We start from the raw sequence: 13,511 nt of genomic DNA, 5'->3' as shown, positions 1-13,511 counted from the left end.
ATATGAATAATTTTATAATGTAAAAAAACAAGTGTTACGTCTTTTTGTTTCCTTTGAACATATTCATTATTGCTTCTTCTTCATAGCTTTCTTCAATCTTTTTTTCCAGATTCTTTCTTCTAGATATAATAGCATTATTAGCTCTTTCTACATTTTTGTTGAATGAATTAAAGGATTTTCTAGATAATATGAGCATGTTTTCTAGTTTGCCGTCCTTATTTGCAAGTTCGGAAGTTGTTGTTCTCATATCCTCATACCCTGGTAAACACCACCCCAATGTTTCCTCTTGCTTCTTTTTAAGTTCATTATGCTTGACTTTGGCCTGAGCAGCTTGAATGAATCTTAACTAAAAATGTAGAATGCAATATAGATTCAGTTATTAATAACAATTTTTAAGTAAAAAATGAAAGTTAAGGTAATCATTTATTTATTGATTTTTAAATAAAATAGATTCTGGTTCTCGTTTGTCATCTATTTTCAAACTTACAGCTGAAACATTTGATGAAAACTTCAGTTGCTTGTTCGACATATAATACAGTTTTCAATAGAATATAAGTAGAAATATAAAGATTAAAATTTAAGTAAAATAAAATATCAGTGATATAACAACCAAAAAAAACTATAAATTAATTATTGCAATTTTTAATCCAACTTTTAACTTGTGAATGAAAAAAATGGTTTTGGCGCCACCACTGATACCCCAAAATTGAATGTTTTAGATCTATTATTAATAGAATAATTAGTGATTAATAATAAATAAAGAATACAATGGATAAGATAAAGATAGAATAAGACAAACATATAATATAAAATAGCCTAAAATCAATAATCTAATTCGGGTTATGTCCATGGCAGGAAGTTTGGAAACCAAATATTTCCGAAAATGAAGGAAAATATTTGGAATAAAAGAATGTACTTGGAGTATTTCGGGTAACTGTGGTAAACATATCCAATAAAAGTGAAGAAAACGGGAATGCAATTAAGAAGTCTAATTAGTACCTCAATATAACCGAAAATAGGTATTGATAATAAGAGAAAATATATTTGAAAAGCATATCCAATGAATGTAGATGCATTATTAAAGTTTTGAAGAACATTGTTAATTGTGGCACGTATGTTTTCAGAAAATTTGTTTTTTTTTGAGTATTTTAGGAACATACTTAAGGACATGAAAGAGACTGTAATACATGGTATTACAATAATAAATCTGTCAATTTTTTGAATTTTCCAGTAATTAAATGGTCCATTATTCCAGTATTCGCCTTGAACAAATGAATATATATTGGGTATTTGCTTATAGCACCAAGGACGTGGAATGTTTAAGTTGATACAATATCTTAAATATGAGAAAGTGAGGTAGGCTAAAAAGGGAGATATGGAAGTAATGAAGAGCGTAAAAGCAATTGACCAGTGAATAAAAAATGGTGTGATATTACTCAAATTTCTGCTAGGAGTTGGAGTTGTCGATAAAAAGTATAGAAATAAAGGAATTGAGTTTAATATTCCATTAGATCTCACTCCAGAAGTGAGTGACATAAATAGTACAGAACTAATTAGATAAATAATATTTTTAAACGAATAGAAGCCATTTTTCTTCGAATAATGCTCGGCTTTTAAAATAAAGAATGCTGACCAAAAATTAAAACAAGCGAAAAGACTTTCACTGTACATTGCAGAATTAAATATGTTTGAAGATGGGAATATAAAAAATAATGTAGATACTCCTGGAAACACGACATTTTTTATTTTAATTCTTTTGTTTAATTCACATTGAAATAAATATAAACCAACACTGGCAATTATAAAAGCCAAATTACTTAAAAATACTCCAACAATCATATTTATTATAATTCTAGACTCACTTAATTTATAAAATAATCTAGATATTACGTTAACCATCATTGGATAGAGAGGAAAGAAGGCATGCTGGTGCTCGTATTCATAGTCCCCAAAATAAGAAACTCTTAAATAGTATTCGCCGTCCCAATTAATGAATGATTTTACAAATTTCCACGTAATGGTATTTTGATACTTTTTTGATTCATTATCCAGGTAAAGATTCAAGATTCCTGTATTTCTGAGGCCTGAAAATATATCATTCACAAAAAATGAAATAAATATGCAAACTAAACGGGAAAATGCGCTTAACAACACAACTCTTCTTATATTTAACTTCATAGGTTTATACAGTGTGTTAAAGTTCCGGTGATATATATATGGGTACCTGTTTTACTTGATTTAATTGCCTTTACGAATTGATATAAGTTTTTTTCTTGTTCTTGATAAAACAAGAAATAATTATTAAACAGCAGTAGTTGTGAAAATATTAAAGCAATTGTTAAATTAATTCCAAGCCTATTTTATTATTGGCAAACCTTATTACTGTGTTAAAATAGATTTCTAAGCGCACAATATATTAAAACCGGACACTCCCATGATATTTTTCTTTTGTTTAAAACTTAAAATTGACATACAACCCCAATTAAACCTTTCATGAGCCAAACGCCTGGTCTGGAATAAACAACCCTTGAACAAAACTTCAGCCTTCCGATGAAAACCTTTATAAGCGTTGAAATTTACATGTGATCTAAGGACGATACTAAATTGTATCACTAAGAAGATGGCGCCGGCGCCACTATTTTTTAAAATAGTAATACTAAGGACGGGAATGTAGTGAAAAGGAAAGAATGAATTGTTCAACAGACATTTATGAAGGCAATGAAGATTTATTTAGGAGGATATTTGAGTTCCAGAAATGTAGGTATGAGGAAGACAATGATTCCGAAGGTGTTTTGGAGCTGCGGTTCTTTTTTCTAGGAAAAGATGACAAAATAAATAAAAATATATCGTTTGAAATATATGAGAAAATGATAGAGTTAGGCGTTTTGGAATACAATTGGGATACAGTTCCATTTTCTGTTAGTTTTGAGAGGATAGAAGATATTGAATGCGTAAAATTTTCCATAAATGTAAACCAAAATTATTTGGATGAGTGGTATGCTATTTACTTGGGTATAAAAGTAACAGAAAAAATAGGCGACTTGGCATTAAGCGTATCTAATGAATCAGGAGATTCAATATTGGTTCATTTAGCAGACAAGTTGCCACGTTGTATAAGACCATATAATTCAAAAAATAGATGTTTTGCGTTAAATGGAAGAATATATTTAATTGACCACAAATTGTATGATATGAGTAGTAAATTTATGAAAATCAAATTGAGTTCAGCCTTGAAAAAACTAAATGATATGAATATACAAGAAAATAAAATAATGAATGATACTCAAGTTTGTGAGGATGAATATACAGATTTATTTATGAAAAAATATGAATTAATTAGTAGAATAAATGAAAAAGAAAAAAGACATAACTTTAATGTTATTCTTCCGATAAAAGTTGCGGAGATGATACTGAAATTTCACTATCTAATTTCAGTGTCTTTGAAACATTTATTTGAATATGGCAATGACACTTTAGAAATAAGAGAATTAGAAAGGGAAACTGATTTAAATAGTGAGTTAATGGATATATTTTATCCAAATAACTTAGTTAGAGTAAGAATATGTATTACCAGACCTCAATATTCTAAACTATTTAATGAGGGAATGTTAATAAAAACACCAATTGCATTTTCCAAAAAGAGTTGGATGAATATAGTTTCAAAGATGTACACAGATGACACTAAAAAGTTAGAAAGAGAGGTCTTGTTTGGACGCTTAATTACCTTTGGTTTATATATAGCATATATGAGAAATCCAAGACATAGTTTAAGTATTTTTTGTTGGACTTATTCAAATAATGACTACTGGAGTTTAGTTGACAAAAAAAAAATTAAATCTTACTTCATTTCTTTTTCCAAAAAGAGCGGATTTTGCACATTTGACAAGGAAAATGGGGATATAATCAATTCTCATCATTTTCAAGATTTGTGGAGAAACTTTATTTTATTCAAGGAAAATGATGAAAACATATTAAATAAACTTTTTTCAAATAATAATATTATTGATGATTCGACAGAATGGCTAAATAACGATGAGTATACAAAGAGCATAATCGAAGATGTGCAATTAGCCTATTCATATGGATCTAAAAACAGAAGCGAATCAAATAACTCCAATTTTAAATGCAAAGAATCATTTTCTGATTTTTTAAAAAAAGAATCATATTTCGAGGAAATTGATTCCTATACCTTCGATGAGGACAGCAACAGTAATAAAAGTGACTTTTGCCATAATGAATCCGAAGGCGAAAATGACGAGTTAACAGACTATAGTCTAGACGCAAGCATTGATGAAGATGAGTTGGCAGAATTTGAAGTATCAATGAAACAAATGGATGAAGAGCTAAGAAGAACACTAAAAACAACAGTTCCTGTACTTGGGGCGGAAGAAGGTGAAGAATTTGTTGAAAAAGTATGCAGGGATACTCTTAATATTGAAAAAACATTAGGTATTCTAGGTCCTGCATCAATCTTAAACAAATACTAAATAAACAAAATAAATTTTAACTTGTTATCTATTTAATTCGATATCATGAATACTTAGTTTTTTATAGCCACAAACTATTATCATCACAGTTGTTAAATTGTTGTCAATATAGTAATTTTGGTTACTTCATTATTTATACCACAAACTCACTCATTATTTCTAACATATATACCATTTATTGTGTGAACTTGTTATTTCTGGTGTGACCTTTTATACCTGTGGTACATTAGGCGCCATAAATGTCGGTATAGTTAAGACAGAAATTAGGTCTAGGCGGGCCATTACAAATTAATAATAATATAATAGACTTATTAGTGAATAAGGCAAAGAGTTTTAATAAATTATAATAGAAAAAAATGAGAAAAGTTGGGGTGGGAACAAGTAAGAAGAGGGGCAATTATTTCCTTGAAGTTTCAGTCTGACTAAAAAAAACTGAAATAAATAAGAGGGATTATTTTTGGTGGTGGTGAAAGGCAGAGAGAATAGAAGAGACTGCTTTGGTAGATTAGGTGGCAACAGCGTATTTGTCCTTTTTTAATAATATACAAGTATCAAGCAATCACTGTATTAGTAAACCTGAGCAATTCAATAATTAAATATAGTACTTTTTTATTTTCTTGATTAAGACTAGTAAATATGACAACAGTTGTACCAAAAATAATGGAGGATGGTGCTCAGGAGAGCAAAGGCGATATGGCACGTTTGCAATCAATAGTAGGGGCAGTAGCAATAGGTGACTTGTTAAAGACCACATTTGGCCCAAAAGGGACGGATAAAATATTACAACCAATAAAGGAGGGCCCAATTGACTCAACTCCAATAGTTACAAATGACGGGGCAACAATACTAAAGTCAATATCGATAGATAATCCAGCAGCAAGAATTTTGGTGGATATTAGTAAGCAACAAGATCACAGTTGTGGAGACGGTACGACAGGAGTCGTAATATTAGCATCGGAGTTACTAAGACAAGCAGAGAAGTTATTGGATCAAAAAATTCATCCACAAGTAATAATAAGTGGTTATAGGATGGCGTTGGAAGAGGCTAGGAAGGCATTATATAAAAATTCATTTACAAATAGTGATAAAATAAATATATTCAAAGAAGATTTGTTGAATTTAGCCAGAACGACATTAAGTTCAAAATTACTTACGTGTGAAAAAGAACACTTTTCAAATTTGGCACTAGATGCAATATTAAGATTGGGTGATAATTTAAATTTAGATTATATACAAATAATAAAGAAAGTGGGTGGATCCTTGGAGGATTCATTTTTGGAGGAAGGTTTTATTTTAGAGAAGAAAATAGGCGTAGGACAACCAAAAGTAATGAGAAATTGTAAAATACTTGTTGCCAATACGCCAATGGATACAGATAAAGTTAAGATATATGGAGCAAGAGTTGCAGTAGAGAGTATGGAAACAGTAAAAGCAATAGAGGAGGCAGAAAAAAAGAAGATGTACAATAAAGTTCAAAAAATACTAAAACATGGTTGCAACGTATTTATAAATAGACAACTAATATACAATTATCCCGATCAATTATTTAAGGAAGCAGGTATAGTCGCTATAGAACATGCTGATTTTGAGGGAGTAGAAAGACTGAGTGCAGTGCTAGGAGCAGATATTGTGAGTACATTTGACAATCCGGAGAAAACGGTATTAGGCACCTGCGAATTAATGGATACAATAATGATAGGTGAAGACGAGTTTATTCGTTTTTCAGGATGTTCTAAGAATCAAGCCTGCACAATAGTACTAAGAGGTGCATCTTCTCATATATTAGATGAGGCGGAAAGAAGTCTTCATGATGCTTTAGCAATACTATGTCAAACGATGAAAAACGGTCGTGTCGTATATGGAGGAGGATGTTGTGAGATGTTGATGAGTGTTTCTGTTGATGAGCTTGCTAAAAGAGTTGAAGGTAAAAGAAGTCTTGCTATTGAGGCGTTTGCTGCTGCTTTGAGACAAATACCAACAATTCTACTAGATAATGGCGGCTATGACAGTGCTGAGATAGTTACAAGGCTTAGAGCCCTGCATTATAAAGGTAACACGTCTTTTGGAATTGACTTTAATTCTGTAGGGCCTGGTGATATGAAAGAATTGGGAGTTATTGAGTCATATGAATCGAAGCTTTCCCAAATTTGTTCTGCAACAGAGGCTGCAGAAGTTATTTTAAGGGTTGATGATATTATACGTTGCGCTCCTAGACAAAGGCAAGGGGTGTAATAAGTATTACTGATAAATTCCTTCTCTATATATTTCAATACGATCTTATTTATCGTACTTATTGTTATCACTTTTAGATTAATTAGTAGCTTTAATTTAATTTTGTTGATAGAATAATATTTAACTGCTAATTCGGATGATATATGTTTATGCAACACAATCTTTTTTCTTAATCTGACCGTATTACTGTCTTATATTTTGCAGTAATGATAAAGAGAAGTTAGAGTTTCGGGAGATCCACTTTAAATCAACTCATTTCAACTAACATTGTATTGAAACGCAATTTTTATCTAAAAAATATTAACCGGTATACTCGATACCTTTATATATATATATATTTATATATACACATATATACATATATATGTAATATTTAATATGGCATATTAAACCGGCATATGTAAACGAACATTATCATTCTAGTAATAAAAATAAGAACAATTGCGATAATAGAATAGAAATAAGTTTAATTAATTGTTACTCGTTATATTTTAAGGGAAGGCTACTGCTAGAAAGGAAAACAGTAATAAACAAATTTTTATTAAAATAAACTCGTGTGAGAAGCCTCAACGTTTAACAAATAGCAACAGTTCGTGATTTTGTATATAAAACGAACAGAAATATACTTTGAATGAGTGGGAGAAAGAATAATACCAGTAATTCGTTAATAGAAATTAAGCCAAACAAAAAAATGTGGCTTTTAAATTTACTTAGTATTCGTCCTTTATATGTATATTTACTTGCAGCTTTAATAATATTAGAAATCAATGACAGTTTTCTCAAAGTTAGTTGCAATGGTTTAGACGATTTAATACAAACAGAAGTTACTAGAACATACTATTTAACAAAAAGAGTAACAAAAGTAACAATGGAAGTAAAAATAAAAACAGGTATTGAAGGAAAAACCATTAATGATTTTATATATGAATTTGGAGTGTCTGACGATATTTATACTAATATAGGTTTTATATCATCTGGATTCTCATCAATAAATCCAAATAACTATGTTATACAGTCTGACTATGCAAATAAAGTATTCAAGGTCGAAATAGGTGAGGTAAACGATAAATACAAAACATTTTATATAGAATATCATATAGGTAATAGCATGACTCCAAAACCCAAGTCAATTAGACTGGGTGACAATCAATTACTGGAATTCAGAGATTTATTGAGAATAAGGAGTACTAATACAAACGGTTTAAAATGTAGTATATTAAGCGAGAAATTAGTGATTCAATTTCTCCCAGAGACAATTATAGAAAAGTATTTACCATTGGAAATGAAGAGACAAAATAATAAATTAATATATACAGTTGTTAATAACAAAGACAAAAATGACTCGAGCGAGAATAGCGAGGAAGTATTTTATGTTCATTTCTCACTAAATTCGCACTTGGTGTATTACGATTCAGTATTAAGAACAATAAGTATATCTCACTGGGGGAAAATAAACGTGAGAGAGGAATACTCAGGATCAAATAAAGGAGCCTTAAACAAGGGTGAATTTCATAGAAAAGAGATAATGCTTTTATCTGGTCAGGGATTTGCTAGGATGAGAGCACCTGGAACAGTATTACCACAAAATACTCATATATGCCTATTTATAGACCATGTACTTCCAAATAATGCAGAAGGACTGGAATACTTTGATCAGATCGGAAATATATCATACTCTAATGCTTGGAGAGTAGGTAATACTCATACAATGTTACAAATTCAACCAAGATCGCCGCTTATGGGAGGGTGGAACTTTGATTACATAATTGAGTATAATCTTCCATTAGATTCATTTGTATTTTATGATTCAAATATCAATATGTATATGCTAAATTTAACAATGATGCCTTCAGCAAAGGGAATATTTTCGAGAAATATTACAACTCAAATACGCTTCCCCAAAGGTGCTTATCATTTATTATTGGAATTTCCAAGATATTCGAATATTCCTTCACTAGTAAAAAACCCAAATATAGGGTTCTACTTTGGTTGGTTTGATGTTTTTAAACCAAGACCGGTGATGGAATACAACATAACTTCACTTTATATACCAGAACCATTTTTGTTAGATTATAAATTTAGCGCTTATTACCGGATTGAATCAAAGATAATCACCTATTCTGGAACATTCCTCATATCAATACTTGTATTCATTCCTTTTATCATTGTAATATTGTTGAATAGATTTAATATCCACACAAATATAAACAAACATGTAAAAACCGACTGATTATTGGCACCATGGCGCCACTTTTATCTAATCTAAGGGCATGTTTATATGTTTAAATAGGAACAAAACTAGCATTGATTTTCAACAAGAATCTATCTTTTGGGAAAAAGAATTCTGGATAAGAGTTGTAAGACATTTAGGAGGGTTGAGGCCATGTTAAGTAAAGCAAATAGTTTATGGCTTAGTAAGAGGAACAAAAATTATGAGATTTCCAAAAAAAGATAGAATATTGACACAATTAGGATATTGAAGGCGAATAAAATTATACATGGTAGTATAATTCAAGTTTTGTTTAATTTTAATACGTTGTACCCGCTAAAAAAATAATAGAAAAGTCATGGGATCACGAAAAGTGAGCAGTGACGGGAGTGTAGATCTCTGACAGCCTGTCACACGGCTTCAAGTCAGGGTGCAAAGTAGCAATTTAGAAAAAATTATTATATGAATAATATTTATATTAATAATAATAATAATACTCGTAATAAAATAAATATTAGCACTATAAAGTGTATACAATAGTGAATAAGTTTGCAATAGTAAATTAATTTTATGTAAAATAGTATTTTTAATATTTTACATATAAATAACTTTACTATAAATATGTGCTAAATATTAAGATTGAAGCTTTGCTTTTATTTTATTATTATTATTGCTATTATTAATCTGTGATATATAATATTGGAACTAAATTAGGCACTTGGGTCGAGTCCACAAGTTGTTTGGAGGTGAACAGTGACAACTAAAAACGGTATAAACATAACAATCTAAGTTGACAAATATTAGGTATTAATAAGAGGGATAAACTCAATTAATATAAGATAGTCAACAAATATTTAAGGTAAATATCGAATATAGTGCAATTATCTATGCTTATATAACAAAGGTAAACCAGGATAAACACATAAATATTAATCTATAACTGCATATATTATATATTATTTTATTAATATAATTATTGATATAATCAGGAATAAGCAATAGTAATATTAATTTGAATATATTCATATATAATTAATTATGTATACAATACATGAAAGTTGTAATGAATTATCTTCAGAGAATTACGGTTCATCAAGAGAAGGATCTTCAAAGGTATACGAATACAACCTTAGAAACAAAAATTTTCATAATTACAACGGCAAAATAGATGAAGATAACAAAAGAAAAACAGGGAGATTTATACACAACTTCAGAGCAGGTTGTTCTGAAAAAGGAATGTTGAACCCTTCATTATCTAATGAAAAGTACAAGGATGGGAATGAATTATTTAAAGTTGAGAGAATAAGAAAAACAAGTAGTAATGGCGCAAATACAAGCAGTTCAGGTTCTACTGGAGAGTATGTCACTATACAATATAACAAGAATGCGGTATTATCTTCATATATGGATAAAGAAGTTCAAAAACTCGGGGATGTGTCGGGATCTTTGGGGAATAGTATTTCGAGAGCAGAAAGCGGAGAATTGAGAATAAAAAAAAAGACATTGTTTATGAAATATGAAAGAGATGAAGAATTATCAGTAATTAAAGATAATAGGGAAAAAGACTCAATGGATAGTAAGTGTGTATTGAGTGAAATAGACAAAAAAGTGAATATAGGTGGTTTTAGAGATCCAGGATGGTATAAAAAAATTCCAAATTGGGAAAAAATAATAGAAGAAAGACAAAGTACTGTGTATAGGTCATATGAAAGATTGGAAATGATTGGAACAGGGACATATGCAAAAGTTTGGTTATTAAAGGACAAAGTAACAGGAAAAAAATATGCTGGAAAGTTATTAGAACCACATACATATCCATTGGATACAGTAGATAGAATAGAAAGAATGTTTCAATCTGAAATTGAAAATTTGATTATAAGTCAATGTCCAGGAGTAGTTAGGTTGCATAAAATCATTATTGGTCCAGAAGGCAGTTTATTAGTACAAGATTATGTTGATGATGGTACAATTTGGAGAGAAAATTGTTGTGTAGGTGAAATTGAAGCATTTCAACACTTTATTCAACTAATACAAAGCGTGTTGTTTTTACAGGACAGAGGAGTGGTGCACAGGGATTTAAAACCGACTAATATTCTTCGTTACTCGGATAAGAAGATAGTTATAGGTGATTTTGGGTGGAGTGAAAGAACCAATAGACTTCACTTAAATCCTTTAGAGTGGCCTGGAACATTAGAAATTAACCCTCCAGAAGTCCTTACATTTAAAGGACCTTTAACTGAAAAGATAGACAACTACGCTATTGGTATGAATTTATTGTTATTTTTAACAGGAAGATTCATATGTAGACAAAAAGGACTAGATGTAACAGAAGCCGCTCCATATATATTAAAAGTAGTTGAACTTATAAGAAATGATTTCAATAACAAGGTACTAAGTAAATCAAGACAAAAATGTGGTAACAATGACGGCGACATTAATTCTGGATTTAAACAAAGTCAATGTTTTATGTGGGAAATATTTATTGGATTTACTGATCCGAATCCAGAAACACGTTGGACAATTAAAAAAGCATTATTTCATCCGGAATGCATAAGACAGTTGATTCAATGTTTCAACAGTAACTTTTCTGTTATTTGGCATCCACAAATTATTTCAATTATAAAGTCTAATATAATACCCAATTCAATCCATATTTCAAATATTAACTTGATTAATGTTGGTGGCTTCAACACAAATTCGAATAACCATTATCAGAATAATGCTTTATTAGATGAACACCATGTATCTAAGGTTAATATTTCAAAGAAAAATACGAATAGCAATGTTAGTCTAAGAAATATTAAAATGTGTAGTCAAAGTGACCAAAATTATTTAAATTTAATTCCAGGTTCTGTTTCCAGTAAACACGACCAGGGATTTATTAATGGCATTGTTGGATATGATAACAACATTGGTTTTAATAATAATTTATCACATGATTATCATGTTCCCATTGTTAATAACGATTCAGATAAGTTTTTTTTTAAACAAGGCCAACAAAAGGCTGTATCTGGGGGAACTTCTCTTAAACCAATCAACTTCACCTCTACTCAAAAAAATGTCTTTAGAGATGATTCACTTCAACCACAGATTGTTTTAAATCCAAACACCAATGGCATTGAAAGTTGTTTCTCTACAACATCTTCATTGTGCAACGGAAATCCCTCACAGTTTAGATATCAACATAATTCGTCTTCATCTTCCTATATTAACAACTTTTTTATTGGAAATCAAAAACAAGCTGGTATTGATAATACAATTAAACAAAACTCCCAATACATTAATAAATTTCACTTTTAGTTCACATTTTATAAACCTATTTTCATTAAATAGTTAATTAATTTTAATCATCTATGTCCCATTAAATTACATTTGCAAAAGTCATACTACGAATACTGCTATTAACAATAAAATAAATTTACTACACTATTTGAAGGGCAAAGTGATTACCGCATATACATTTATTTATTTTTTCTTAATTATATTACTGTGAACTTGTAATTCGTTCGCTTACTGGTTACTTCTGTGTATTTTCACTCAACTTTATTCGAATTTAAGTTCCATTACTCTTATTTTATGCTTTACAAAGCAATTACATTACCTTAAATTCTTTTAGCTTCGCAGATGCATGTGGGGAATGGTATTCTGCATGTATCGCCACGTGTGGCGGCAACTGAGAATTACCATTACATAATAAAGAACGAGTCATATTTTGAATTTCTGGCAAATTAGAATGCATACACACAGTTAAATACAGTATAATTAGAAAAAAATTAAACGTAATTCATGATACCTTACTTGAATACTTGTTTTATTTTCATCGTTTTTTAGATATAAATAAAGAATATACATATTTAAATATGTGATATTTTGATAATAAAAAGATAAACCATTATTAACAGACAATAAAAAAAAGATACATTAACCATTAAACATAAGATCAATGTAAATTATTTGAAATACTATATTCAATCAAAATTATGAAATGAACATACAAAAAAAAGCCATGAATGAACTAAAAGGAACACGAGTACTATACCTTCACGGGTGAGTTATGAGAATAAAGTAAATTTGATTTATCAAATATTTACTTGGATAATTGATTTCAATAAAATTCCAAAAAGATTGTACGACAATTATAGATCTCACAGAAAAAAACAAATAGAGGAAATAGTTGGAATTTCATATATTAGATCGCCTGACTTAAATTATCATTCAAATATTGTAAAATCAAAGACAGCATATGTTATAACCTCTGCAATACTATTATTAATACTAATGTAAGTAAGAATTGCTGAAAGTGTGTATATATGCATATATTAATTAATGAATTGCGAAATAAAAATCTGTTTCAGAATAATTGAAGTTGTTGTTTACTTTGGTATATTATTGAAAATATCGCTATTTCTTTCCTCAGTAAGTTTAAAGCATTCTTATTGTTCGAATATAATATATATAAATTGATGGAAAAAAAATTAATTTTTGAATAAAAGTTACTAATAGTTATAATATTTTACAGAATTACTGGAATAATAGTTTTAAAAAAATGTGTAAATATTGCGAAAGAAGTAATCGAGAAAAAT

At 29.5% G+C, this 13,511-nt stretch overlaps 6 protein-coding genes across 6 annotated transcripts; 4 read left to right on the top strand and 2 right to left on the bottom strand.

The window, feature by feature from the left end:
- Nucleotides 1-34: 34 nt before the first annotated feature.
- On the bottom strand, nucleotides 35-529 carry FG379_000115 (uncharacterized protein; the record flags this gene model as incomplete). The annotated part of the gene is made up of 2 exons (XM_067326444.1): nucleotides 35-346; nucleotides 488-529. 2 exons carry the CDS (start codon nucleotides 527-529, stop codon nucleotides 35-37), a joined length of 354 nt encoding a protein of 117 aa, XP_067183069.1.
- A 311-nt stretch (nucleotides 530-840) lies between these two features.
- Nucleotides 841-2,178, bottom strand: FG379_000114 (multi-pass transmembrane; the record flags this gene model as incomplete). The annotated part of the gene is made up of 1 exon (XM_067326443.1): nucleotides 841-2,178. The coding sequence occupies one exon, from the start codon at nucleotides 2,176-2,178 to the stop codon at nucleotides 841-843; it is 1,338 nt and encodes a 445-aa protein (XP_067183068.1).
- Nucleotides 2,179-2,687: 509 nt separating this feature from the next.
- On the top strand, nucleotides 2,688-4,487 carry FG379_000111 (uncharacterized protein; the record flags this gene model as incomplete). The annotated part of the gene is made up of 1 exon (XM_067326440.1): nucleotides 2,688-4,487. The coding sequence occupies one exon, from the start codon at nucleotides 2,688-2,690 to the stop codon at nucleotides 4,485-4,487; it is 1,800 nt and encodes a 599-aa protein (XP_067183065.1).
- A 636-nt stretch (nucleotides 4,488-5,123) lies between these two features.
- Nucleotides 5,124-6,719, top strand: FG379_000110 (TCP cpn60 chaperonin-related; the record flags this gene model as incomplete). The annotated part of the gene is made up of 1 exon (XM_067326439.1): nucleotides 5,124-6,719. The coding sequence occupies one exon, from the start codon at nucleotides 5,124-5,126 to the stop codon at nucleotides 6,717-6,719; it is 1,596 nt and encodes a 531-aa protein (XP_067183064.1).
- A 631-nt stretch (nucleotides 6,720-7,350) lies between these two features.
- Nucleotides 7,351-8,949, top strand: FG379_000109 (uncharacterized protein; the record flags this gene model as incomplete). Its single annotated transcript, XM_067326437.1, has 1 exon — nucleotides 7,351-8,949. The coding sequence occupies one exon, from the start codon at nucleotides 7,351-7,353 to the stop codon at nucleotides 8,947-8,949; it is 1,599 nt and encodes a 532-aa protein (XP_067183063.1).
- A 1,017-nt stretch (nucleotides 8,950-9,966) lies between these two features.
- On the top strand, nucleotides 9,967-12,228 carry FG379_000108 (protein kinase; the record flags this gene model as incomplete). The annotated part of the gene is made up of 1 exon (XM_067326436.1): nucleotides 9,967-12,228. One exon carries the CDS (start codon nucleotides 9,967-9,969, stop codon nucleotides 12,226-12,228), a length of 2,262 nt encoding a protein of 753 aa, XP_067183062.1.
- Between the last annotated feature and the right edge of the window lie 1,283 nt (nucleotides 12,229-13,511).

The sequence above is a fragment of the Cryptosporidium bovis genome, assembly GCF_009768925.1.
Source record: "Cryptosporidium bovis isolate 45015 chromosome Unknown contig_1, whole genome shotgun sequence".
Classification (NCBI taxonomy): Eukaryota; Apicomplexa; class Conoidasida; order Eucoccidiorida; family Cryptosporidiidae; genus Cryptosporidium; species Cryptosporidium bovis.
The sequence above is the reverse complement of the archived record's forward strand: the minus strand, read 5'-3'. Positions and strand labels throughout refer to the sequence as shown.